Genomic DNA, 26,254 nt, shown 5'->3' with positions numbered 1-26,254 from the left:
TACACCAGAGCCACAGTCAGACCCGAAGCCGTAGCCGGAGAAGCCTCGCATTTCCATATATCCCATTTCCATTTCCACATTGCGCATACGCCGCGTTGACGTTGACTCAAGCTTGAGCCAGAGACAGACCCAAACCCCTCTGAACACACAGACAGATGGACCTGGAGACGGCGGCGGCGACAGGTCTGAGGCCGTTCGATTTAATTGTGGGAACGCACACACCACGTAGCCAGACTTGGTCTATATACTACTCGGCCTAGGAGTGCTTAAAAATTCAACTTTTCAGCCAAGGAAACGAACTATATATTTTCATTACCAATGTGTGAGGGACATGGCCTTAACCCAACCGTGGGAACTCTCCACTCAAAGTACACGTCTTTATGTACAGCACCAATGACCGCAACCCTCAGCGGAAGAGGAGCAAAACTTGTTAACTTTTCAGATTTCACATTTCATTAACGTCGACGGCGCCTTGCTGGCAGGTTAACTTTGTTCTCGTTGCGGTCTCTCTGAAACAAAATAATAACAGAACTTAATTTCAATAACTTTTTGAAAGTGGTACCAGTGTGTGAAATGTTTGCCTAAAAGTGCAGCAAACTGTTTAAGAATATTAAGAAACTTAAATACAATTAAATTTTAATTTTTTTTAAATAAACTGCAAGGTAAATAAATTTAAAATTTATGTTTTAAACTGTTTTGAGTATTTGTTTCAGTATTATATATATATTTTTTTTATTTGAGTTTATTATTGATTTTTAATGGATTTCCTCAAATTTAAAAACGATTTAATAGTTTTGAACATTCGAAGGAATTATCATTAGATTTCAAAAAGCCATATAAAAGAATCAGTGAGATAAAACCTTGAAAATATCTTAATTTTAATGGTATAGATGAATACTCACGGTTCATAATAAATAAAAAAAAAAATTTCCCATAAAATGTATTCGGAAAATCAGATAATCAGGTACAGAAAGATAAAATTTAAAAATATGTATAGAAAATTAAAAAAAAAAAAACGAAGATAAAGATTTACGCTTCTTCAATCCTAAATATTTACTAAATGAATAATTCTATGTTTGGAAAGCCCTTCGTAATATCTTTTATTAATTACTTATTTAAGATGCGATTATTTTCTTTTCAAATCTATTTTATTTAAGTTTCATTCAATTTCTATGAAAGCGAATATTCAAGAGTATCAATGACTTTTTTCGGAAAAAATCCACTAATTCTGGCTGCATTTCCGATTTTAATTATTCAAGAGCTTAACCGATAATATGGCTCAATGAATCTGGTGGAGAAACACACAAATCTGGCTATCCATTGAACAGCAAAATTATAGCACGGAATCAATCGGTCTTTTGGCATGAATAAAACATGCGAAATCGAATAAATTTGGGGACTGGCTTTTTCCTTTGTCCCACGACATCAGACAAAGCCCCAAAGACACTCCCCAGCACTGAATTTCCATTCAGCCCACTTAATCCATTTGCAATAATTGCTAATTAAATTGGCGAAAACCCAATTAATTACGTCTCTGATTTTCGCCGGTTGTCTTCCGTCGCTGACAGGATGACAACGCCAATGCAGCCCAGCAAGTATACGGGCCTCGTGGCCGATCTGATGCCCAATATTCGGGCCATGAAGTACTCGGGCCTGTTCATGCACAATTTCACCGGAGGAAGCGGGTTCATAAAGAAGGTGTACTCTTCGGTTCATATGGTCGTGTTGCTGATGCAATTCATCTTCATTCTGGTTAATATGGCTCTGAATTCAGAGGAAGTCAATGAATTGTCGGGGAATACGATTACCGCATTGTTCTTTACTCATTGCATCACCAAATTTATATATTTGGCTGTCAATCAAAAGAATTTCTACAGGTGAATGTGGTCCCTTTTTTTGGAGAGAGATAGGAATTCCCCAGACCATTAATGTCATTCATTTGCAGAACTCTGAACATCTGGAATCAGGTGAACTCTCATCCGTTGTTCGCCGAATCGGATGCCCGCTATCACTCGATTGCTTTGGGCAAAATGCGGAAACTCTTCTTTCTGGTGATGCTCACGACCATCATCTCGGCCACTGCCTGGACCACCATCACCTTTTTCGGGGACAGTGTAAAGATGGTGGTTGACCATGACACAAACTCGAGCATTGCCGTGGAAATACCACGGTTGCCCATTAAGTCGTTCTATCCATGGAATGCCTTCAATAGCATGTTCTACATGATCAGCTTCGCCCTTCAGGTCTACTATGTCCTCTTCTCGATGATTCACTCGAACCTGTGCGACGTGATGTTCTGCTCCTGGCTGATCTTTGCCTGCGAACAGCTGCAGCATCTGAAGGGCATCATGAAGCCACTGATGGAGCTATCCGCCTCCCTGGACACGTACAGACCCAATTCGGCTGCTCTCTTCAGATCGCTCTCGGCCCAATCCAAGTCCGAGCTCATCCGGAATGAGGGTGAGTGTCCGCTCTCACATCCCCACTAATTGCTTTGTTCAACTGGATTTTAATTGCAGAAAAGGATCCCGGCAACGACATGGACATGTCCGGCGTCTACAGCTCCAAAGCCGATTGGGGCGCCCAGTTTCGTGCACCGACCACCCTCCAATCCTTTGGCAATGGTAATGGCAATGGCAATGGCAACGGGAACGGTGCTGCTAACGGAGCTAATCCCAATGGCCTGACCAAAAAACAGGAGATGATGGTGCGCAGCGCCATCAAGTACTGGGTGGAGCGGCACAAGCACGTGGTGCGGTGAGTCCAGCTCTGCAATATTTTACATCTAGATTACGGCTGGCCTTCTGTTATTTTTCGTTTGAAGCACAACAGGCAGACAGACAGACAGACAGATGGAGTGCCTGTGTCCAGTGATTGCTTTTTGAGCACTTAATAAGTTGTGTGGTTCAGGGCTTGAAATTGGTTTTGCATTCGGTGGGAGATAGTCAAAAGTTGTGAAGAGTCGCTGATAATTCTAAATGGTTTTGGATGAATTTTATTTATATTTCCCAAAATCAAAATATTTAAATTTTTGTTAAATTCATTTAAAGGAAGTTTACTAGAAACATAGAATATAAACTGACTTCTTTTTTTTGTTTTTTAACTTAAGTAGACGGCATAATTCTAACATCCACACAAGTCCCCAAGAACTTATCCATCCTAAGTCAAAAATAATATAATTTGCTTAAGCTTACAATATTTGACTTGTTCCCTCTACTGGCACTTTATTAAGTGATAGTTTCAATATTTCTTATAACATTCAATAACTCATCTCATTTATCTTATGTGCAATGCAATTTCATTTGATATTTCGCATTATTCCACGACTTTCCTGGAGCTCACTAGTTTGTCTATCTCTCTATCTAAACTACAAAACACACTTGCTCAGAGCATTCATTGGCCGTTCCCATGGCTTGCTGCAGTTTATTTGATTTACTTGATTATTTCCTCAATTGCAATCCTTGTCGTTGAACTCTCTGCTGAATGATTGCATCGTCTCGTACCCTAGAGGCTGCACTTTGCCCTTCCAATTGTTTGCCTTGTAAAGTCTAGGAGTTTCGTGATTTGTTGACCAACTTATTGACCCACTCCCTAAACCCTTTGCCACTCTCTTTGCTAGGCTGGTGGCTGCCATTGGCGACACCTACGGAGCTGCCCTGCTGCTGCACATGTTGACCTCGACCATCAAGCTGACCCTGCTCGCCTATCAGGCAACAAAAATCACCGGAGTCAATGTCTACGCCTTTACTGTTGTCGGATATTTGGGCTATGCCCTGGCCCAGGTGTTTCACTTTTGCATCTTTGGCAATCGGCTGATTGAGGAGGTGAGTGGGTCGGGTTGAGTATTCCACACAGAATAACTAACTTTCGAGGCTGCCTGCAACAGAGCTCATCTGTCATGGAGGCCGCCTACTCCTGCCACTGGTACGATGGCTCCGAGGAGGCAAAGACCTTCGTTCAGATCGTGTGCCAGCAGTGCCAGAAGGCCATGAGCATATCGGGTGCCAAGTTCTTTACCGTCTCGCTGGATTTGTTTGCCTCGGTACGTTCTTCGATTTGGATTTTACTTCCACTCGATTGGAAAATAAATAAGGTAACAAATACATTAAAATCCTCATCGCATGCATTGCAGGTCCTGGGCGCCGTTGTCACCTATTTCATGGTGCTGGTGCAGCTCAAGTGAGCGCCTCCCGGCGGACTTGATGGATTGATGGATGGTCTGTGCCTGGAAAGCGAATGCCAAGGAGCCACCGTGCAAAGCCCCAAACTACACCCCTCTGCAACGACTCCCCTTCAACAAACCACGTATTTTAGAGCAATTATAACGCAAATTATATATTTTATACCATATCCAGTCGAAGGACGAAGGACGAGCCTCGTGGGACCTGGAACACTTACATGCTGGGGCGCAAATACAAGCCTTGAATTATTTATCGATTTTTGTACACATGTAGAGCTTTCAATGTAAACTCAAGATGCAAACCAAATAAATGTGTAGTGAAAATGCAAGGGGTCGGCGGCAAGGCTGGTAAGGTGTCGCCAAGTGTTCAGAGCTATCGGGCTAATGTGGAGGATAATTATGGTTTCTCTGGGTAACCACATATTACAGAATGTTACTGCCTCTTCCAGATGTTTCAGCTGGGGTTTATTTAGGGTAAGTCTGTAACTTATCAAGTGGCTAGACCTTCTCCACGTGTGGCATGCTCTTAACGATGCAGACTCTGACTCATGCCCAGCCGCAGCCATCACACGCTTCACTGCCGTTGCATGCTCCCATGGCCAAAACGAACTTAATTGAATATAAATTATGTATCTCGATCCAGAGTTGGCCAGAGTTTTCCATCATTCCATCTCTTCAAATGATTCATTTTTGGGCAGTAGCAGTCGCAATTATTGGCCAAGTGGGTTGGCGCAATAATAGAAGCGCTAAACAATCATCCACAATTGCAGCCGAATGCGAACAATTAAACGAAATGTGGCAAAAGTGTAATTTCAAATCACACATATCTACATACGCGCATTCATATATACATAGTACATATTTTATATACATATGAATGTGCTTCTGTTATATTTTTGCTGGCATTTTGAAAGCGCACTTTATGGTTTTTCGAATTGCCCAACTTCGGTCGGAGCTCGGAGCCCGCTGCTGGAACTGAACTCGAGAAACAGAGCTAAGAGCTAAGAGTTAAGAAAACGCTATACAACGCGAACTTTTAATGCGGCCACGCTCGGTACATTCGGCCAAAAGTTTTTATTTCTTACAGCTTTCATAAAACAAAAAGAGAGAAAGGTCGAGCTCGGGCACCGAAGCAGTAGATACTCTTGCAAATTAATTATTAGTTGGCTGCCATTTGAAAAGGTGCTCCCATGTCAATCTAGTTTGATGAAATTTCATTGTAAGACATTAAAGAACAGCACAAATACGAGTAGCAATGTTTTTCATCAGAAGTGTGGAGCCACGTTTTGGCCTGATAAACTTGCAAACTGGAGGATTTAGAGTTTAAAGAAAACACACGAGTGCTGATGCCTTGTAGTATCAAAAATTAACTCTCTGTGCTGTTTGTTACAAACATCTCATCAAACCCATAGCACCCGTGCCCTTTTTAAGGGTAAAAAAACGAACAACGAACAAAGAAAGACTACAACCTTACAACCTAAACTGTCAGAGTGTGTGTGAGGTACAGGTAAGGCGTCGTAGAAGTATATACTAACTAGTCACCGTCCCCATACCTCCTAACCAGCCACTTCTTACTGTTAATTTCTTTATTGCGCCGACTTTCGTCTGCCAATGAAAGTTTCTTGGACTGTGGAAATGCAGCAACAGCAACACCAGAAACTCTGCTTAATTTATAAGTCTACCGTCTTATTAGTTTTGTTTGCTTTTTTTTTTTGGTAAAGAAACGTCTTCTGGTTCTTGTCTGAAACTTTAATTATTTATGCTATTTTTTTTGTTCAGCCTCATTTGACAATTGACAATGCGATTTCTTTTGGGGGTCTTACAATAAACCTCTCACGAATTGAGTCATTAAAATAAGAGTACAAGTCATCAACATACCACACTATACGAATACCATACCATTTTAAACATTCGACCATGTTAATGACACTTTTATAGACCCCTTAACACATCACCAGTTTCGTTTACATAATTCAACCCTTTTGAGTTATTTGTATTTTGTTTATTAGTGTCAAAGCATAATGGAGAAATTTCAGAGTTCAAAAGTTTAATTTATATATATACTCGTACATAGCAGATTTATGTTATTGGAAATGTTTTTCTAAAGCCCAATTTGGGAGAACAAACTGAATGAGGTTCTAGGGGGAATGGGGCTTTCAAGTAATCTATTTTATTAAGAGACAATTTTGCCACAGAATAATCCTGCTTCATCCAATATTAAAATGGTAATATATACGAGCAGCCATGGATATAATTAAAATATCTGTCTCGGGCATGCAACAACTTCCGAGCCCAGCGCTAGATTTGTTCTGTTTCAAATGCACAAAAAGAAAAAACAAAAAAAGGTAATTCTTCTGACATCCGAGATCACTTCATTCATTCTTCCGTTTCTCCTTCTATCTACCTCCTATAAAACACGCAAACACACCAACGTCATCAGTTTTTTTTCTGTTGCATTTCACTTCTTATACTGCCTATGATAGGTGTCGGTTTGCTTTGGTTAGTTACAACATTTTTTTGCATCTTATTTTTTGCATTTGGCTTTACGTTTGTTTCCACATTTGCAGTTTCTCGCATTGTTTGCTTCATGGCAAAACAAAAAAAAAGGGCGAGAGCAAGTTCAATGCATGCAAAGTCAAAGTCGAAACCCTCCACCCTCTCTTCATAGTGCCCCAACCCCCTTTGAAGGCCCCCTTCTCTGGCCAATACAAGCGTTGATAATTGCTGGCAATCAGCTAGTGGAACAATAAAAACTCAACCAAAAAACCCGACAAAAAACGAAGAAAATAAAGGCAAAACGCAATGCTTGGAATTATGGAAAATGTACAATTTTATTTAAATGAAAATGAGGAAACGCCTGGCAAGTTCAACGACTCAGACTCAGAGACTTGGTGAAAGATACTCGCACAACTTCAAATCGAAATCCAACATCGATTCCAATTTCGACTGCGTCTATGAAGCCCCATGTGCAGTAAATTGCTTAATTGTGAAATGTCGAAAATGTACAATATAAAGAAACAATTATGACAGAAAATACTCGTAATGCAATCCGTTTCGATGGATGTGGCAGTGCTTTTATGTTTTCGAGATAATAACTCAGTTATTGCACGCACTTTTTCTCTGTAAATGTTAGCTGGAAGAAGAGCCATTGGGTGGGAATGATAACTCCAAAGGGAAGCCACAGCATAAAATTCTGCCAAAACAAAAGACTGAACACACGAACTTGGGTGCGAAACTTGGCTAAGCCCTTGGGTTGCCGCCGAGGATGGGTTGTGGTATGAGCTAAGGAGGTGCCATGGCGTGGCATCTGTCTGCTGTGAATCACTGTCTTATGTCTGAGTGTTGGATCAGTGTCTGGAGCGATGTGGAGTGTCTGATCATTGTCTGATGGGGGAATGGTGTGTAGTTGTTTGGAGGATCGGCAGTGGAGCGTGGCCAGCACTCTGCGCCGCTCATTGAACTTCTCTTGCGCAAATGGGCAGCAGCAGCTCTCCACTCTCCGTCTCCTGCTTCCAGCGCACAACAGTCAGCGCGTGCATTTTTCTCTTTGACCGATTTTCATGGCATGATCTGTTTTATGGCTTTCGGTTTTCTTTTGCCATTCGTTGTTGCAATCGTGTGCGAGCCGAGCTTGTTTTCTGTCGTATCTCTTCGTTTTCAGAGTTCGCTGATGGGTTCGGGAGTATTTAAGTGGTACGAAACATGTTTGCAGACATACAGTTTCAGTTAACATCTTGAGCGCTTCGGTTGTGTCAATCATACGTCGCGTTGTCCATTGGATACTTAAGGATTACCCACTGACTAACTAACCAAACACTCTCTAACCAAGGTGAGCCCTACCCCTACCCATACCACACGCATAGTATTTCTCGTATACATATCTCTGAAGTGCCAAATTTTTAGCTTGGCACTTCTCATGTGTACAGCGGAGGACAATGCATGGAATTTAAATGAGTGCGACGGATAATATACGCGATAAAGTGTGCAAATCATGTGTGGAATGTCAGAAATCGGACATATAAAAGAAGTGAAGGATTTTTGGTGGAGACCATCCAACGGAGGGCTATAAATTCCACACGAGAACAATAACTCGCTTTGCAATTGTGCAAACAACTCAAGCTGAATGCCAAAGAATAATAAGAAAAGAGATTTATGCTGTCCAACAATGGTCAAAAGAATTTAAGGGAATTTGTAAAATGCACCATACATGCAAGGAATAATTTTGGTGAATTTTTTTAAAGAGCAGAGTTCATTCAATGGAGAGTATTTTTTAGAATTTTATGTGGGAAAAAATTTTAAATGAAGTGAGTGACAAGGCGAAGATTTATAGATACTTTAGGAAGTCTTATTGATTAGTTAAAAGATAAAAGTTTATTTGAACTATAAATAGAACATGGCATTAAAATCAAAATTAGCTTTGGAGCTCATTTAAGCATATAAAATCAACATTATCATCTTACAGAAGGCTTCCCACAAGTCCGTATTGATTTTTCTCTCTTTTTTTTAACAACGATTTCTTGCAAATTATGTCTAAATAAATTTTTTTATTTTTTAATCTTTATTTTCACCGAAAAGAATGCCTCAAATATTTTAAAAATTATAATCCCTCATAATAACTAAATACCATTTAGTATAAAGACCGCAAGCCCTTTCAATTTTTCTCCATTCTCCGTTCTTCTTCAAAGCCAGCTTCATATCGAGTTTGACACTCGTCGTGTTTACAGACCATTTTTTCAAGCACTTAAATGTTACCCACAAATGTTGTTGAAATTCTTACTCAAAAAATAATAGCATTACAAAATAAATAGGCAAACAGAATTATTGTAATGGCAAAAGGCTTGAAGAGAGAGAGAGAGAGAGAGAGAGAGACAGGTACAGAGGAGAGACAAAAGCCGAAAGAGGCTAAAACCGAAAGCACTTCCACTAAAGCCCGAATTGACTGAAAAGACCGAAAAAAAGAGAAGGAAAAATGAGTTGGTATAACCCGTTTTCTGACCATTTTTCTTGACTCTTTGGCTGCTTGATTATCGTCTGGTTCCGCGCTGTTTTGTTTTGCTGAAGATTTTCGCAATATGTGCCGCAGAGTTGCAGGCCAGCCACATTTGCAACAGACGCAATGGCCATTAGCAGTGGCTGCAACATCAGCAGTAACCACATACACACAGTAATTTCGAGTGTAGACGTGCCTCCTCCTGAGAAATCACCGCCAACCCACCGCCGTGCCGGCGATTGCAATTCTAACAGGTTGCAATATGCAACTTCATACTTGCAGCTGCTTGTGGCAAATGGGGCATGTAGTATCCGAAATCAAATCGTTTTTATTTCAGCTTTGCCTGAGCTTAGGTTTTGGTTTATTTCGAGAGCTTTTCCTCTTACCAATTGTTTTTGCTGTTGACCCCAATAGAGTTTGCGTCTTAAGTGTTGCAAATTGATACGAAATTTTTGTTGGTGTATCTAAGATGTTTTGGCTAAAACTCAAATTAGTTACAGTTGAATTTCGAAAATTATACACAAAAAAAGTAGTGCGAAATATCGATATAATATTTAAATCAATTATTTTAATACCACATCATAATTTGGTGCTTAAATATAGATAGAAAATTTTGCAAAAAATTGCATTTTTTGTATTAAACTTATTTATAGAACAAGTCAAATCTTATCTACATAAAGAGATTGTGGTTGAAAGATAAAATACAATATGAATAAGTAATGATTTATGCTACATTATTTATGCGGAATGCCGCTTCAGCTAGTCCCAGCTTTTATTCTCTTCTCAAAATACTGTATACTCGTATATTGTATACTTACTCATATAAATCGCCAAACGTCAATTACCTCACCACAGAAAGTAAAATTTCATGCATGACTAAAAAGAAGAGACAGAGAAAATCAACAAGCCAAAACAGAAAATCACGCCCCAAAGAGCGTAAATAAAAACATTAAAGTATTTAAACAAAATATACAATACAGCAATACATACATAGCATATAGCATTGTACCTACCAATATTGCACGCTCCCCAAACCATCGCTTTACCTAAGATTAGATAAGATTTGCATTATAATTATTTATTTCCCCCCATTTTTATAAACCTTGCTCCCTGTATTTTGTTACTCATTTCGGGTTTACTTATATGGATGATCGCACAAACAACTTACGAGCTGAAACAACACAGAAAAAAGCAAAGCCATGAATAGTTTTTGAGGTCGATGTCAGCTAATGTTGTTGTGGCCCTTACGCAAAGTACTGTCTCCAAGTACTCGTTCACCAGCTCGGGGCTGGGGCGGGTCTGGAGTAATGCATATTTGGTCATAGCTCCATGCAAAGTAATGAATCGAGGCACTGACGTGTGACCGAAAGACGAGCGAAACATTTTGAAAGCGCGCAATTAAAATGTCAAAAATAATCAGATATTTTATTAAAAATTCGTAATTAAATATTGCAATAGAGCGGTTTAAGCGTAGAATGGGGGAACATTACAATAATGGACGTTAGATGTGACATTGGTCTGTCGAAAAAGGTGGGGAACTAATGAAAATTTTGTTAATTTATCTGAAACAGGCGGAACTTTCAGAAATCTTTATAAAATGTGGAACTTTATCACAAAGATTGACTTACTTCTTCAACTTATCAATCATCTAATAAACCCAACTTTGCCACCCCCAGATGATGATGCTACACCCCACACCCGCTCAGCGCGTAACCATTCGCGAGGAGTTGCGTGAACCCGAGGATCCAGCCGACATTGAGCGTGATATTAAGCTGATCCGCGAGTGGCTGGAGACGCAGCCACATCTGCCCAAGGACATGGACGACATGCGTCTGACCACGTTCCTGCGCGGCTGCAAGTTCAGCCTGGAGAAGGTTAAGAAGAAGCTGGACATGTACTACACGATGCGGAATGCGGTACCGGAGGTCTTCTCCAATCGGGACATCAATCGCGAGGAGCTCAGCCTTGTGCTGGACTATGTGTAGGTAGAAGAGTAGCCATACTCTGGGCATCTGTTCCTTATCCTTTGATATCCCTCAGACACTGTCCCACCCTGCCAGGGATCACTCCCAATGGACGTCGCATAACGTTCGTCCGGGGCATCGACTGTGACTTCCAGCCGCACCACATCCTGGACGCCATGAAGGTGGCTCTGATGATCGGCGATGTCCGTCTGGCGGAGGAGACAATCGGCATTGCCGGTGACATCTTCATCCTGGACGCTGCCCCAGCCAGTGCCGCTCATTTTGCCAAATTCTCGCCGTCGGTGGTGAAGAAGTTTCTGATTGCTGTACAGGAGGGCTATCCGGTGAAGGTGAAGGAGGTGCATGTGATCAACATCTCCCCGCTGGTCGACACCATCTTCAACTTTGTGAAGCCCTTCGTGAAGGAGAAGATCCGCAGCCGCATCACCTTCCATAACGATATCGATAGTCTCTACAAGGCCGTGCCGAAAGATCTCTTGCCCAATGAGTACGGCGGCAAGGCTGGCAGCGTCGTCGAGCTTAATCAGTGGTGGAAGCAGAAGCTGGCCGACAACACCAAGTGGTTCCAGGAGCAGGAGGATAAGAAGGCCAATGAATCTCTGCGCCCCGGCGCACCAAAGACCAGCGATGATCTGTTCGGCATGGAAGGCACCTTCCGTCAGCTGAACATCGATTGAACCCGCATCCGCATACCCACATCCATGCCCCATGCCCCATGCCCCATGCACCATGCCCCAAGCGTAACTACTTGTGTATATTTTAGCCACTCATTTGTTTAGTCCAAGCTCATGTGCATAACTCTTGCTTAAACGCTTCATTCTGTCGCCTGTTCCATTATCTATTTACCACATACGTATATACTCGTATATATCTTCTCATCCGTACATCGCAGTAATTACAATAATAAAGAAGCAGCAGCATATTAAGGAATGAATAAATAAAATCCACATGTCGTTTACACTGTCCAACATGAAGAAGTGGGTAGGGTAGGGTAGGTGGGTGGGTGAATGAATGAAAGCAATGAAATGAAAAATACGACTCGACATTTCTCAACGAATGCCCCATTAAAGTACAAGTAATGACCACGAATTCAGTGAAGAGTGCCCGTGCCCTGACTGCACTGACTATCCGATTGTTGATTGCATCTGCCACAGGGCCACACATACAGATGCGGACACGGATGCATACAAGAGCATATTTCACTCGTCGCGTCGCATGTCTCTCTCCACTTTGTGCAACATGCACGTTGATGGCGGAAACGGAAACTTGTCGCAGTTCCTCCCACCGCACTTGGGCAGGCAAAATACGAAGGCGAAGGCGGACATTCTTCCTGCTTGACTTACTCCGTCTGACATATTGGTTCCTTTTCCCATTGTCCTGTGAGCGATTCGGCGTACGAAATCAAGTGTGGCCGACATATCGCAGTCACGACTCAACTCCGGACATGGTCTTCTGCTCGCCACTGCCTTTCAATGTAAGGATTTTTCACTTCCTTTCTTTTTGAACTCGAATGCCAGTCTGAGGAATTGTTAGGAATTTATTTGCCTGGCTAGACGGTCAAGTAGCGTTATGATTTGCAAAGAAATGTTGCAAAATATACTACAGCTGAGCAGTTCTTGGAGTAAAAGTCTGTTGGCCAACAAAAAGAGCTAAAGTCCTAAGCCAAACTGAATGAAATGAAGCATGAATAAATTCAAGTAACCACAAATTGGTTGAGGAACATGTGTGGTGCAACAGTTTTCGAAATGAAGAGAAAAATAATTTATATAATTATTTGAGAAAATCTTCTTTTCATGCGGCTAATCATTAATTAAGTTATTTCCACCACAAAGTTGCCAAACTTTTGGTAATTGCTTCAATCAAAAGTTTTCATAGATCCATTTTCTTATTATTTATTCAAATTATATTTAATTTTATGAGGCCTTTTGGGTGTCTGCTGCTATCTTGCCTCGTTGCAACATGTAATTTAAAGTTTTCTTGGTCGAGAGTATATAACTTTTAATTTATAGAAATAAAATGATTGAAATATTCAACCTATATAAGAATATTCCATCAGAAATGCTCGCAATAATCCAAAAAGACACCATGAAAGAAACCAAACTACCACTACAGATTAAAGACGACTCAAAACGTCAAGATCTATTCGTTTTTGTGCGTTATACAATGTGTATAGCAGCAATGTATCCATTTGGCTACTCACTCAAGAGTTCGGGCTTTCTGGTGCTCATTGTGCGAGTCCTGGATTGGATCTACGAGATCTTCAACTACTTTGTGTCGGTGCATATTCTTGGCCTGTACATCTGCACTATTTACATCAACTATGGCCAGGGGGACTTGGACTTCTTCGTCAACTGCATGATACAAACAATTATCTATATGTGGACCATTACCATGAAGCTGTACTTTAGACGTTTCCGGCCAAAGTTGCTCGATGAAATTATATTAATAATCAATGAGAACTATCAACCACGCTCTGCTCTGGGTTTCAGCTTTGTTACCATGTCAGGGGCTCATCGCGTGTCCAAACTGTGGATCAAAACGTATGTCTACTGCTGCTATATTGGAACCATTTTCTGGCTTGTGCTACCCATTGCCTATAGGGACAAGAGTCTGCCTCTGGCCTGTTGGTATCCATTTGATTATACGGTGAATATATGTAGTTATTTTCTATCCCTGACTAAACTCTCTGACTAAATAAATGTCATCTTTACTCTAGCAACCCATTGTGTATGAAGTAGTTTTCTTTCTCCAGGCCATGGGCCAGATCCAAGTGGCGGCTTCCTTCGCATCATCTAGTGGTCTTCATATGGTTTTCTGTGTTCTTTTATCGGGACAATATGATGTTCTTTTCTGCAGCCTGAAGAATGTGTTGGCCACCAGCTATATTCAAATGGGAGCAAATATGGCAGAACTGAGGTTTACATCGAAATAACTCAAATTGAATCCTTAATTTCCAATAGTTTCCCATCTACAGACAACTCCAATCCGAACAGTCTGTTTCCGATGCAGAGCCCAATCAATATGCCTACTCCCAGGAGGAAGAGACTCCTTTAGAGCAGCTACTCCAGCATCCACCGCAAGTGAAATCCTCTACAGATTTCCTCAAAGCCTTCAAGCGATCCTTTAGGCGTTGTATTGACCACCATCGCTATATAGTAGCCGTGCTCAAGAAAATGGAGCGCTTCTACAGTCCCATTTGGTTTGTAAAGATTGGAGAGGTCACCTTCCTCATGTGCCTGGTGGCTTTCGTCTCGACCAAAAGCACCACCGCCAACTCGTTTATGCGGATGGTATCTCTGGGGCAGTACCTGCTACTGGTGCTCTACGAGCTCTTCATAATCTGCTACTTTGCGGATGTGGTGTACCAGAACAGTCAGAGGTGTGGCGAGGCTTTATGGAGGAGTCCCTGGCAAAGACATCTCCGAGAGGTACGCAGCGATTATATGTTCTTCATGCTGAATGCCAGGAAACAGTTCCAGTTGACGGCGGGAAAGATCACCAACCTGAATGTGGATCGTTTCAGAGGGGTACTTTAGGACTTGATTCCATTTTCAAACTTCCTTCTAATTGGTTCCCTTCCAGACCATCACCACAGCCTTTTCATTCCTCACACTCCTCCAAAAGATGGATGCTCGGGGCTAGACAATTGATCGGATTTCGATTTTCGCTTTTATTTATACAGTTTTTAGTAATTATAAAAAATATTAGCATTTTAATAAACAGAGGCAAACTCATGCTTTTGATTCATATTTCTTCAATAATTCTATCAACTTTGGCAATAGCTCACATACTACACTCTCATACAGTGCGTTTCGAAGCTATAAGACAGTCGAGAATGTGCAATGTTAACCAGAAATATTCCATCAAACCAACGATATAATGTTATAATTTTTTAATATGTTAAAAGTGCATTAATATGGAAAATAAACATAATTCTATTAAAGCATTGCTAATTCTTGTTTTTAATCAAATAAATTATTTCATATAGTTTTCTTTCATTCAGGTTTAGTTACAAAATATAGGTAATTTATAGAAAAGAATTCAATTTAATATATTTTCGAATAGATTCGCTAGTTCAATCATGCAATTGTCGAATGACATACAGGAAACTATAGAACAAATGTTTCGACTAACTGATTAACTCACATATTTCATATTTTTCGAATCAAGCCTAGTCAATTTTGTATTAGATTCAACAGTTCGATTATAAAAAACTCTAATATCAAGGTTTCTTATCAATTTAGCAACCGACTTGGTTATTAATTTACCACAAATTTAATCTACCATTACATAAGATCGAAAATAATCAGAATAATCCGTGCTAATGTGCGTCAATGATCTAACTTATCTAATGAATTCAAGTGGAAACGAATTAATCTTCGCCTTGACATCTGTTTTCTAATTTTGTATAGTTACTGATATTAATTTTGATATATTATCAGAAAACATAGAGGAATATAATGCCAATTCAAGTACTGCCCGTCTTATAGTTTCGCAACGCATTTGGTTTACATTTGTATGTATGAATAAAAGTAAATAGAGTACAACTAATGATGAACTAACATATATAAGATATGAGTGTCGATCCGCTAATCTCAATATTATTCATATCTTATTTTTCTCCTTGCAATCATTTCGGTAAACGAATTTATTTAGAGAGGAAAATCATACAATACAAAGAGAATAAAGAAATTCATGTGCTTGACAGATAAATAAATAATATTCACTTCAGTTTTGTTTCCGATTTCATTCTTAACACTAAAAGCGAAATAAATCATATACATTTATAAGGTACTTGGGTTAACTCTTCAACTCCCGATACTTCTCCTCCCGCTACTCGTATAATCAATCAATCGTGTTAACTACATTTTGAGCATGAAATATAAATGTTTAACAATTTGTATATTGTATATTGTTTTTTCTGTTTTTGTTTTGTTTCTACATATGGTTTTTCTCTCACAATGTTTTATTGTGCTTGGCATTTTGTACAGTATCAAAAAATCGGTTTGATTGGTTTTGTTGTGGCCGAAATACTACAGATTTTAGCTAATTTGCTTTTTATATTACAATTATGCAAATGCTCTAACACTTGCTTACAATTAGTTAATAATTAGCTTATGGTTTGCTCTGCTCTTCAATTTTTCTGTTGCTAATTTTCTATATAAAAATGTACAAGTTCAATCGAGAGAAGTTCAGTAATGCTCTCTGCCTTCATTTAATGTATATATAAATCATATACATATACTTTATAAAGATTGCCTTAATCTGTTGTATTATTATCTGTAATTATTATCAAAAAAATATATATGTATAATTTTACATTATAATTTATGTTCTTCTTATAAGCATTTTCCCTTTGCAATTTCCCTTAGCAACTTTTCTATCATTTTTTTGTTGTTTTTCCTTTCTCTTTTTGTTATTAGATTTTTTGATTTTAAATATATTACACAAAGCATAACAAGGCGAGCAGCCATAAAAACAACAATAACAACAAGGCAGAGAGAGCAACAATTGGCAATTGCTGCGGATTTTGATAAATGCAATATGTTTGCTGTTTGTGTAGCCCTTGTTGCTCCCCTTTGTGCTGTACATCATCACAGATTGGGCTTTTTGTGCGACATATTGAGTATATGACATTATTCATGATGCTGCTTCCTTTGGCCTCGTCCTCCGCATTCTGCGAGTCGTGCTCTTGTTGCTGCTGTTGCTTTTGCTTTTGCTGTCGTGGCTTGCTGTTGACTAGTTTGGTTTGCTTGCGCCGCTAGCTCGCAAGCGACATGCGCACTGTACTCGTGCTATTGTCGTGGTTGTAGTGCTCCGTATTGATAATGACTTGGACTACATAGCCCTGGTGTATGCTGCACTCGTCGATGGGTACCTTGTCGCCCAGCAGTTTCCCACTGTAGAACCAACGCTGGCAACAGGCATCTACACCCTCTGTGGCCTGCAAATCGGAAATCCATGCGTGGAATAATCATTGAAATCAACTAAATAGAAAGCTCAACTCACCTGCAACTTCTTCTTGCACTGTCCCACCGTATCCTTGGAGTATACCGGCAGTTTAACATCAGTCATGCTCGATGATATGCGCAGCTTGAGAAAGATTTCGGTGCCGCCATCCACTGGCTCTGAGTATTCAGCAGGCGAGTCGCGTCCGTTCTCCTCCTTCACGATATTGATGGGATATGACAGACAATAGATGGGCACCTTGTACTGCGTGCCCAGCTCATCGTAGCACTCTGTGAGGTAGCTGCAAGACGAATGATGGCCAAATTAGTAACCAGGCGGCACCAATCCACTATCACTATCTTATCACAAATCCACCATTCAGTCCCCTCCCCATTAATACATTACCCAACGGTTTGGCCCCTAATGCTAATGATTCAATGCCAGCCGGGGTCGGACGTAGACTCCGATAAGAGTCTGATAAAAGAGGAAATGACGTATGTGGCATGGGGAATGTGACGGAGGGACAGCAAGGACATGGACTGGCACACATGCAAGCCGTCAGACAGTAGAGTGGAAAGGTCAGCGCTGCATTTAAATAAATATGATTTACAGCCCGATGAAAACGAATGCCAGAGTCGTGGGGCAGTCAAAAATCGATGTCTAATAAAAACGTTACCGTGCAAATAAATCGGGACACATGGCGAAGCCTTTAATACCCTGCTTGTGGAGTAGTACCTACTACATAATTGATCTATAAGTTTGGCATATGAGTCATGTGGGTCATAAAAGAATACAAAAAGCTATGGAATATGATCGAACTGATTTGGGAAAGCCATAAAATCCTATATAATTGTTTTGTGTGGGTGGTACATTCTGAAGGGAGTGCTATTAATTAAAAAGTTGTATCTTTTTCAAGTAATATCTGCTACAAAAAAAATTCAACATGGTCTTTACTTAACCATTAGCTATGTCCGGCCACGAAAAACAGTTTGCAAATGTTCCAACGCTTCCTTAAAGTTATTTTTCTAACGCCCTAGCAAGCCTCATCACAAATTTATAACACCCCAGGCATCGTCCATTAAGGGACACCCGACGAAATGCTGTCATGCATTAATGGAGTTATGGCTATAAAAAAATCACTATATGCTATTGATTTTCTCGCCCCGAAGGCGGCCAGACGAGGGCAATTAGCATTTTGTGGGCTAATGGACAAGGACTCACCCATTTGGCACTGACACATTAGCCCCATCCAGTATGGCCTGGGCCATTTGAAAGTCCAGCCCCTCGGCGGCATTGGTGGCGGCGCGTAAGGCATCCCAGATCTCCTTGCGACCATCAAAGGCTGGGGCCGTGTCCCAGAACTCGTCCCGCTTGGAGCGCAGCTGTCCCTCGGTCAATGGCACATCGGAACGCCAGCGTATTGTCTCATGGCAGAGTGGGCGATTTTTGCGCGACGCGCCCAAGGCAATGCCTGCGAAAACGTCACAAATCACAAACAGATTGCCGATTAAGGGGTATGGAATTGATGCGACGGGTGTGAAGGCCACTCACCTGCACTGGGTGGACGCGATATGCTCGCCGACGAGACGCTCATCGTCTCGTTGTCGGGATTCATGCGACATACACAGGCGCCCATTTTTGAGTCGGACGCAAGCACAACAGCGTCTCGGTTTCCTATCAAACAGCAAAGAAAGGATCCTAGGGGCAATTTACACATATATTTGTATAAAAATTTATGAAAATTCTTACCTCTGCCCCGCACAGCCGCCTTGTTTGCTTTCGGATTTGTGTGTGTGTGTGTTGTTGTGCCTGTTTCTGATTTGTGCCTGATCTATACTATATTTGCTTTATTTTTATCAGGTTGGTTGTCTTTATTATTGCTTTTTTTGTTTGACTGCCTCGTTTTTTATTTTTTATTATTAAATTTCTTTCAACCGTGTTGTGTTCAGTGTGACCGCAGACTTATCGATGAAATATACCACCTAACCCTCAGAAGTATACCAGAATAAACCTTTTCATTTTAAAAATATACCGTAAATATAGCGAAGAAAAAAAGGACTTAGCCCACTGAACCCCCCTCTATTTAAACAGTCAAAAACCTTCAATTAAGCCGCGGAAAATAACCACTGGTCGACAATGGGCTAATCGTTCTCTGTCCATGATCATAAAGAATATTCGTCTATTTTAAAATTTGGTTTCATATTAGAAACCTGGTCAACCAGGTTTCTGCTATGAGTATGGACATTTGTACACCCTATTTCCTTTAATTAATGTTTAATTTTTTAAAACAGAGACTGATAAGCTTAAGCATTGATTGGAGCCTGAAATGACAAACATTACCCCAATTCGATATTATCCGTTTCCCAAGGTATGCAGATCTCAAAGATCTCAGAGCGCAATAACGCTGCAAAATAAATGTTATTTAATATTAACATTAAGAAAGTTCTAACTTTCACTTTCTGTTCTGTTAAAGTGTTTACAGAAAGAGACTTTAATATATTATATAATATAATGCACTATATACGGCCGCCCATTTACACATTCCTGTCCTGATGGGATATAAGTCGCTTCCATGCGCTTGGAACATCACCGTTTGCGTATGAATATCGAGTCGGATAGAAAGACCGTTTCAGAAAGTAAAGTGGATAGTAACGGTAAATGGGATAATAGTAAAATGATTAAACATGTAGAATCTACATTGTAGATCGTTATAATGCCTTATAGACACAGAATTGGGATAGGATATGTTGGACTTGCAGTCAACCAACACAAAAACAATGTCGAATTAATCCACATGACTGCCATGAACATATATTTTTGTATGTATTAAATTATTTCCGCGTATGTCAATAAAATCATAAAAAAACTTCCGAGCGTTATAATATAGTAGGAGTATTATCAGTATAATCATCTGGTTGCTTCGATCCCATTCCTTAGCTTACCCTGCTCTGGACTGATAAGCGTTTGTCTGCCATTGAAACTGGAATATGGTGGGTTGTCTGTCGGGAATTTGCCAGAGTCGTTTGCTCTTTGAAAATCTATTAGGCAATTAATTTGCCCACAATTCTAGCATGAACAATATTTAATGAGTAAATATTATATTTAGGAGTGTCTTGGCTTTTGGTGGAGCAGAAATAATGAACATTTTTCTCTTTGTTTGATGTGCAAACAAATTTACTCTCTTCTCTTAAGACACCCACCCCACTAAAATATAAGAGAGAAGAGCTGTTTGTATGCCGTTATGAAAATAATTGTTCTTAATGAATGGAATATTTGTTGAATATGTAATTAAATCGAATTAAATTAGCAAGGTTTCACAAGGGTATTAATTTGACGCCAGTACAATAATAAATACAATATTATCACCTATAATAATAGTCCCAAAAGCGCCCAAGTCCCCATTAGACATTTATTTACTCGTTCTTACGCTCTCTTTGTAAAGCTCTCGAAGCCCCAAACGGTATTGGTGCTCTGAGCGAGAGACAGAAACAGCTGCTGGGGTATGCGTCGCGTGTTTCGGAAGCAACAATTCCATTTCAAATGCTCCAGTCATCAGAGCTCCATCCGCTCATTATTGTACGCGGCGTGTGGTGTGTCGTGTGTGCGTGATTATTACGAGAACTCTGTATATATAGTATATATCCATCAAGCAAAAATCAATTCATAGACTAAAGTGCGGGCAATAAAAGTGACAAATCAAGTAGCTTATCATCCGATTAAAGACTAGTATATCAAAAGTGCCAAAGAATGGAGCGTATTCTGAGAGGTGTGATGCGGTATCGTAATACGACGCGCGAGCAAATGGTCAAAGAGTTCCAGAAAGTGCGCGATAATCCCGAGGTTAGACAAAAGTTAATAGGTCAAGATTATAGCATACCAAACCTATGTATACCCATACCCGTGTGACATTGAACATACACATAAATTGGTAAATGGAGAGGCACTAAAACTAGAACATGCTTTTGCCTTGTGCTATCGCATATTTGTCTGACTTGTCAGACAGTCTACCTACTCTCTCACCCTCTGCCTTTATACCCTCTCTCGTCTCTTCGTTTTGTTGTCGCTTTATTTTTGGTAAACAAACATTTCAGACTCTCTACGAACCGGTTGACTGTTTTTGTCGTTGTCCAGCCCCTACCCCACTCTTTTTATTATTACGTTTTTTACGCTTTATATTTATATTTTTAAGTGATTGCTTTTGTTGCTCTTGGGGTTTTGGTTTGGGTTCGTGCATTTGCGGCCCTGCTAATGGATAAATTAATTCAGTTTTAATTGTAAAATTTGAAAGCTCTTTTTTTTGGCTATACGAAACGAAAATACTCTCTAATTATCAAGTATATAATTGTCAGCATTATAGGTGCAATAAAAACTGTTGGGAATTGAAATAAAAGAACCAAAGGTCACGTCTTTTCAAACGTTACATATTCCAGTAACAAACGATTTAGTTTACATATGTTTCAGGAACACGATAAGATCGTTCTTTATCTACGATTCAGGTGGCACTTCTTTTGCTTTTATTAGAACCATACCATTAGAAATATTTCCTAGCCCATATCATTCCCATTTCCTATTCCCTGTCAATTGTTTTCCAATATTTTCAAAAATTCTCTGGTGTACAGCCTTGAACCGAACGAGCCCCTCTGTGGACACTTTTGGCTATTTGCCAAGTACAGCTGTGGTCATGATAGTAGTGCCACACCTTACCACATTCAAAACTATTTTTGGGACACTTCCAGTCTTTCAACTTGAACAAGTGTTACCTTTTGGGAAAGCGTGTAAGAAGAAGACAACAAACAGTCCTGAAAGTGGTGAGGTTCGGTACTACTACTTCTATGACCAAAGGCTTAGGTCATAGCTTGAGTACAATTAGTTTTGCTTCTCATTGCAATATATTTTTATTACGCACATACCGATATCTGCGCTAACTCTTGATATGTTTTATCTACCAGCCGAAGGCCGTTTTTTTCACCTGCATGGACAGTAGAATGATTCCCACCAGGTACACGGACACGCACGTGGGCGATATGTTTGTTGGTATGTACACTTATACGAGTACACCGTACACCTTATAATAATTAATTAACATTCTTTTTGTTTCCCACGGATAAGTGAGAAATGCTGGAAATCTGATTCCACATGCCCATCATTTTACGGATGAAATTTTCAGCTGCGAGCCGGCTGCCCTGGAGCTGGGCTGTGTGGTGAATGATATACGGCACATCATCGTGTGTGGACACAGTGATTGCAAGGCCATGAATCTGCTGTATCAGCTAAGGGATCCGGAGTTTGCTTCCAAGGTACGGGATCTTAGAAGTTTTCAATTACAAATCTTAAAAACCTCCCTCTGAAATCTAGCTAAATCGACGTCTCTCTCCGTTGCGTTCATGGCTCTGCACGCATGCCAGCACCAGTTTGGAGAAGTTTCAGGAATGGCACGATGCTGGAATGAAGGATCCCATATTGTTCTCCTCCGAAACGCCACTGCGTCGCTTTGTGGCCTACATCGACTCGGAGGAAAAGTTCGCCATTGAGGATAAGCTTTCCCAAATCAATACGCTGCAGCAGATGTCAAACATTGCCTCGTATGGCTTCCTCAAGTCGCGCCTGGAGTCACATGATCTGCATATACACGCGCTCTGGTTCGATATCTATACGGGAGACATTTACTACTTTAGTCGCGGGGGCAAGCGGTTCATAGCCGTTGACGAGAACAGCGTGGATCGTCTGTCCGCTGAGGTTCGAAGGTTCTACTCATAGGCGGAGATAAACATATGGATTTTCTGGATTATCTGTGATATGTGCAACAAGAAGGCCTTATACTATTGCGTGCTGCATTTACAAATGACTAATTGTTAGCTTTCTTTTGGATGTATATATTTATAAGTGTGTAATTTTTGTGTATATAAACTTACGGCCTACAAAGGTTCAAACTTACAAATCTATGAAAAATCAACGAAGGAGATGGCTATATGTATATATTAATCAGTAAGGGAAGCAGTAAGACTTTTCAGGGGGGTGGGGGGCACCTTGGGCGCTTCGATGTGTGCACAACAACAGACATTGGGCATTGTCTTTTGAAACAGAAAACAAGCAGGGCAGGCACAGGGAAACAGAAAGCAACAAATCGGCGTGGCATCAATGGTACTTGTGGCTATGATGGTTCATTGCACTGTTATTCGGATTCTCCAGCTCCTCAAAGTGCTTGCGAGCATTCCGTATATTGACGAGCGTGGCCTCCGAAGGCAGCGTGGGATCGGACATGACCACCATGACGTACGTGTTGCTTGTGAAGGTATCGATGAAGGCTGCAAAGGCGCTGTTTCGCACCTCCATCGACTGAAATTTGGCGCCCAACTTGGAGCAGCTCAGCTTAAACTGTTTGATGATGTTCGAGACCTTCTCGAACCGATGCGAGTCACGATTCTTTTTGCTCTGAAAATAGGATATGACCAGAAAGGTGGCCTTCTCGAAGAGCAACACCTCATCCGCCTCAATCACATTGGCAAAATGCGTTACAGAATCCTCCAGGGCGGCCACATTGGGTATCAGCATGGTTACAATGGAAGACCAGGCTCTGCAATGATTTAGAGGTTGAATAAAAGTCGTTTCAATGAAAACTCATTCGCCACCGACTTGTACAATGTTTCATCCCAGATGCTAGTGCGGAAGCAGGTCACATTTCCCGGCCTCGACAAGCGTATGAGATCTTCTTCACGCTCTTTGAACACACCCTCGCGATGCTCCTCGGGCACCAGGTCCATCTTGTGGACTAGACAAAAGATTAACGCCTCCGGGGAGTTCTGCAGCAACGCCTCCAGGCAGCTCTGATAGTAATGGACATCGCGCTCCATCTCCTGGCTCTCCACATCGAACACATAGATGAGCACCTCCACATTGCGGAATATGTTGTCACGCTGCTGCGCAATGTACTGTTTCATGAAGCCCTCCTGGCCGCCACAGTCCCACAGATTGAGGACCAGATTGCCCAGAAACTTGACATGTGAGTGCTCCACATCAACTGCAATTGTCGGGTGCCATAGTTATAGACTGAAAATCGGAATATATATGAAGATTACTCACTTGTTGCTCCAAGGCGTGTCGTATCACGGGCTATATAGTTAGCAAAGATAATGGAACGCATGCTGGTCTTGCCAGAGCCGCTCTTCCCCATCAGCAGTACCTAATTGAAGTTAAGCGTGGATTTAGAACAAAGCCAGGATCCGTTTGCCGTAAAATACATTACCTTCTTCTTCATTTCGTTTTAAATTTTTCAATTCTTCGCAAGCAAATCAACAATAAAAACAAATAGATGGGCGGGGAGGGGACATATGCAATGCGATGACGATAACAGCGACGAGTGTGGCCGTGGGTTACACAATTTAGTCCCAAAAATACTAGTTCTGGTATGGGTGTATATTTTTAAGTTGCGCATTTGTTTAAACATTTGAATTGAGTAAAATTAAAAACCAAAAATAAATTTATTCCTGACCATTCATAAAATAAAGGCAAGTTACAAGTTTATCTGAATTAAATTCAAAAATCCATTTTCATCTGCTCAACAGTATTGGATGATCATTTCAGATCTTCCTCACTGATACGATGCTTGCCCAGTACATGCCGTTTCATATGATGCTTCTCCCTAAAGGCCATCACGCAATGGGGACACTTGTAGGGTCGGTCATCTGTGTGGCGTCGTCGATGCTTGAAGAGATTGTTGTTGTCGGCAAAGGTTTTCGGGCACTCGGGGCATTTGTATGGCTTCTCCCCTGTGTGGACGCGAACGTGGACCTTTAAAGTCTGTTTGGATCGGAACGTAGATGCACAGAACGGGCAGTTGTGCGGCCTTTCGCCAGTATGAACGAGAGTGTGCACTTTGAGAGCAGACTTATTGTGGAATCCAACCGAGCAGTGGGTGCACTTGTGTGGGCCAGTGGCAAGCTTGTCAGATTCCTCCTCGGTGTGGCTAAACAAGTGCTCCTTGAGATAGTAGTTATGGGCAAAAGCTTGTGGGCAGTGCGAGCATTTGAAGGGCCGATCCTCCTCCAGCAGGCATTTGTGGTTGGTTATATTTTGGTTCGTGGCGAAGCTCTTCATGCATAGGGGGCATTGATACGGCCGTTCGCTTCTATGGACAGTCATGTGTAGGTCAAGATCTGTTTTAAATAGGAAGCGTTGTTCGCAGGTTTGGCAAATGTGGGAATTGGTGTGAATTCTGTGGAAGAAAACCGATACTCTAGAGTTCAAGGAACAATTCAGTGGACAAACTCACTTCATATGTTCTTCAAGATTTCTCTTATGCTGGAATTGCTTGATGCAGAGATCGCACTTATAGGACTCTCTCTTAGTTTCCTTCAGCTTCTTGCGGGCACCCGTGGTCAGTCTTTTCTCCTTTTTTTTCTCCTCAAGTGCTACCTTTGGCGGTTTCTGTTCAACTATTGGTTTCTTCAGCTCCAGCTTCATTTGCGTTGCACTGTCAAACAGCTCTTTGTAATGTACCAAACCCCTTTATGCATATAGCACAGTGCAGACCGTAGCGTGAGGCCGGTCTTAACGTTGGACGTTCCCTGAGTATCCTGTTGGCAGTGAAGAAGGTCGATGGGACACAGCTAGCAAAACAGCCTGTGGGGGGGTTCTTGACCCATTCCATCTCCAACCTCAGAGTACACATTTAATAATGTCCCTTGCCTTAATGTTTACTTCCATCGATCAACGCAATGCAAAGTGCAACGCGACTCACAACGAATGAAAAATGATTAACTTTGAACCAGACTCTACTCTCTTCAAATTCTCACTAATACACCCATCCCATTGAGATGTGTGGACAGTGAGTCTGCTTGATGGTATGCAGTAACGCGTCTCAACCCTCCCGACCATTGAGCTTTTCTGCGCGCAATAAATATTCGAAAAAACTCCCAAAAACGATATCTCTTCTCCCTCTTCTTCTTCACATTACTTCAAGGAAATATTAATTATTTTATTTACTCCATAATTTTTACACAAAACTTAATACTTGAAACCATTATATTTAATCTTCATAACTCATTTAATAAGCCAATACCACTTAAATACTTCATAATAATATTCTTTTGCTTTCACAACTAGACTTTTATACCCTATTTTCATTATTATTGCTCAAACAATTTCTTTGAT

General features: G+C 40.9%; 7 protein-coding genes across 8 annotated transcripts; 4 read left to right on the top strand and 3 right to left on the bottom strand.

The window, feature by feature from the left end:
• The first annotated feature begins 471 nt into the window (after window positions 1–471).
• On the top strand, window positions 472–4,502 carry LOC111072953 (odorant receptor coreceptor). Its single transcript, XM_022365044.2, has 7 exons — window positions 472–662; window positions 1,569–1,877; window positions 1,946–2,460; window positions 2,520–2,757; window positions 3,620–3,824; window positions 3,887–4,042; window positions 4,133–4,502. The coding sequence occupies exons 2-7, from the start codon at window positions 1,570–1,572 to the stop codon at window positions 4,181–4,183; spliced, it is 1,473 nt and encodes a 490-aa protein (XP_022220736.1). The 5' UTR covers window positions 472–662; window position 1,569; the 3' UTR covers window positions 4,184–4,502.
• Window positions 4,503–7,911: 3,409 nt separating this feature from the next.
• On the top strand, window positions 7,912–12,098 carry LOC111072816 (alpha-tocopherol transfer protein-like). Its single transcript, XM_022364900.2, has 3 exons — window positions 7,912–8,009; window positions 10,847–11,151; window positions 11,211–12,098. Exons 2-3 carry the CDS (start codon window positions 10,847–10,849, stop codon window positions 11,830–11,832), a joined length of 927 nt encoding a protein of 308 aa, XP_022220592.1. The 5' UTR covers window positions 7,912–8,009; the 3' UTR covers window positions 11,833–12,098.
• Window positions 12,099–13,240: 1,142 nt separating this feature from the next.
• LOC111074925 (odorant receptor 83a) lies at window positions 13,241–14,797 on the top strand. The gene is made up of 4 exons (XM_022367921.2): window positions 13,241–13,801; window positions 13,872–14,071; window positions 14,130–14,682; window positions 14,738–14,797. The coding sequence occupies exons 1-4, from the start codon at window positions 13,241–13,243 to the stop codon at window positions 14,795–14,797; spliced, it is 1,374 nt and encodes a 457-aa protein (XP_022223613.1).
• A 1,622-nt stretch (window positions 14,798–16,419) lies between these two features.
• LOC111073802 (ubiquitin domain-containing protein 1) lies at window positions 16,420–19,012 on the bottom strand. 2 transcript variants are annotated; one of them, XM_022366318.2, is made up of 5 exons: window positions 18,854–19,012; window positions 18,656–18,778; window positions 18,326–18,575; window positions 17,165–17,405; window positions 16,420–17,099 (listed from the first exon to the last, which is right to left on the bottom strand). In XM_022366318.2, the coding sequence occupies exons 2-5, from the start codon at window positions 18,738–18,740 to the stop codon at window positions 16,917–16,919; spliced, it is 759 nt and encodes a 252-aa protein (XP_022222010.1). In that variant the 5' UTR covers window positions 18,741–18,778; window positions 18,854–19,012; the 3' UTR covers window positions 16,420–16,916. The 2 variants fall into 2 exon arrangements, with proteins under 2 accessions (XP_022222010.1, XP_022222003.1); XM_022366311.2 differs by having other exon boundaries at window positions 18,656–18,802; window positions 18,854–19,011.
• Window positions 19,013–20,635: 1,623 nt separating this feature from the next.
• LOC111071386 (beta carbonic anhydrase 1) lies at window positions 20,636–23,050 on the top strand. Its single transcript, XM_022362693.2, has 4 exons — window positions 20,636–20,944; window positions 22,054–22,138; window positions 22,214–22,401; window positions 22,460–23,050. Exons 1-4 carry the CDS (start codon window positions 20,852–20,854, stop codon window positions 22,859–22,861), a joined length of 768 nt encoding a protein of 255 aa, XP_022218385.1. The 5' UTR covers window positions 20,636–20,851; the 3' UTR covers window positions 22,862–23,050.
• On the bottom strand, window positions 22,965–24,464 carry LOC111071378 (ras-related GTP-binding protein A). The gene is made up of 4 exons (XM_022362680.2): window positions 24,348–24,464; window positions 24,185–24,284; window positions 23,738–24,122; window positions 22,965–23,678 (listed from the first exon to the last, which is right to left on the bottom strand). Exons 1-4 carry the CDS (start codon window positions 24,357–24,359, stop codon window positions 23,240–23,242), a joined length of 936 nt encoding a protein of 311 aa, XP_022218372.1. The 5' UTR covers window positions 24,360–24,464; the 3' UTR covers window positions 22,965–23,239.
• A 99-nt stretch (window positions 24,465–24,563) lies between these two features.
• Window positions 24,564–25,584, bottom strand: LOC111071368 (gastrula zinc finger protein XlCGF49.1). The gene is made up of 2 exons (XM_041595054.1): window positions 25,374–25,584; window positions 24,564–25,316 (listed from the first exon to the last, which is right to left on the bottom strand). The coding sequence occupies exons 1-2, from the start codon at window positions 25,562–25,564 to the stop codon at window positions 24,677–24,679; spliced, it is 831 nt and encodes a 276-aa protein (XP_041450988.1). The 5' UTR covers window positions 25,565–25,584; the 3' UTR covers window positions 24,564–24,676.
• Between the last annotated feature and the right edge of the window lie 670 nt (window positions 25,585–26,254).

The sequence above is a fragment of the Drosophila obscura genome, unplaced genomic scaffold (genome assembly GCF_018151105.1).
Source record: "Drosophila obscura isolate BZ-5 IFL unplaced genomic scaffold, ASM1815110v1 contig_4, whole genome shotgun sequence".
Classification (NCBI taxonomy): domain Eukaryota; kingdom Metazoa; phylum Arthropoda; class Insecta; order Diptera; family Drosophilidae; genus Drosophila; species Drosophila obscura.
This window is presented reverse-complemented; position numbering and strand designations above follow the sequence as displayed.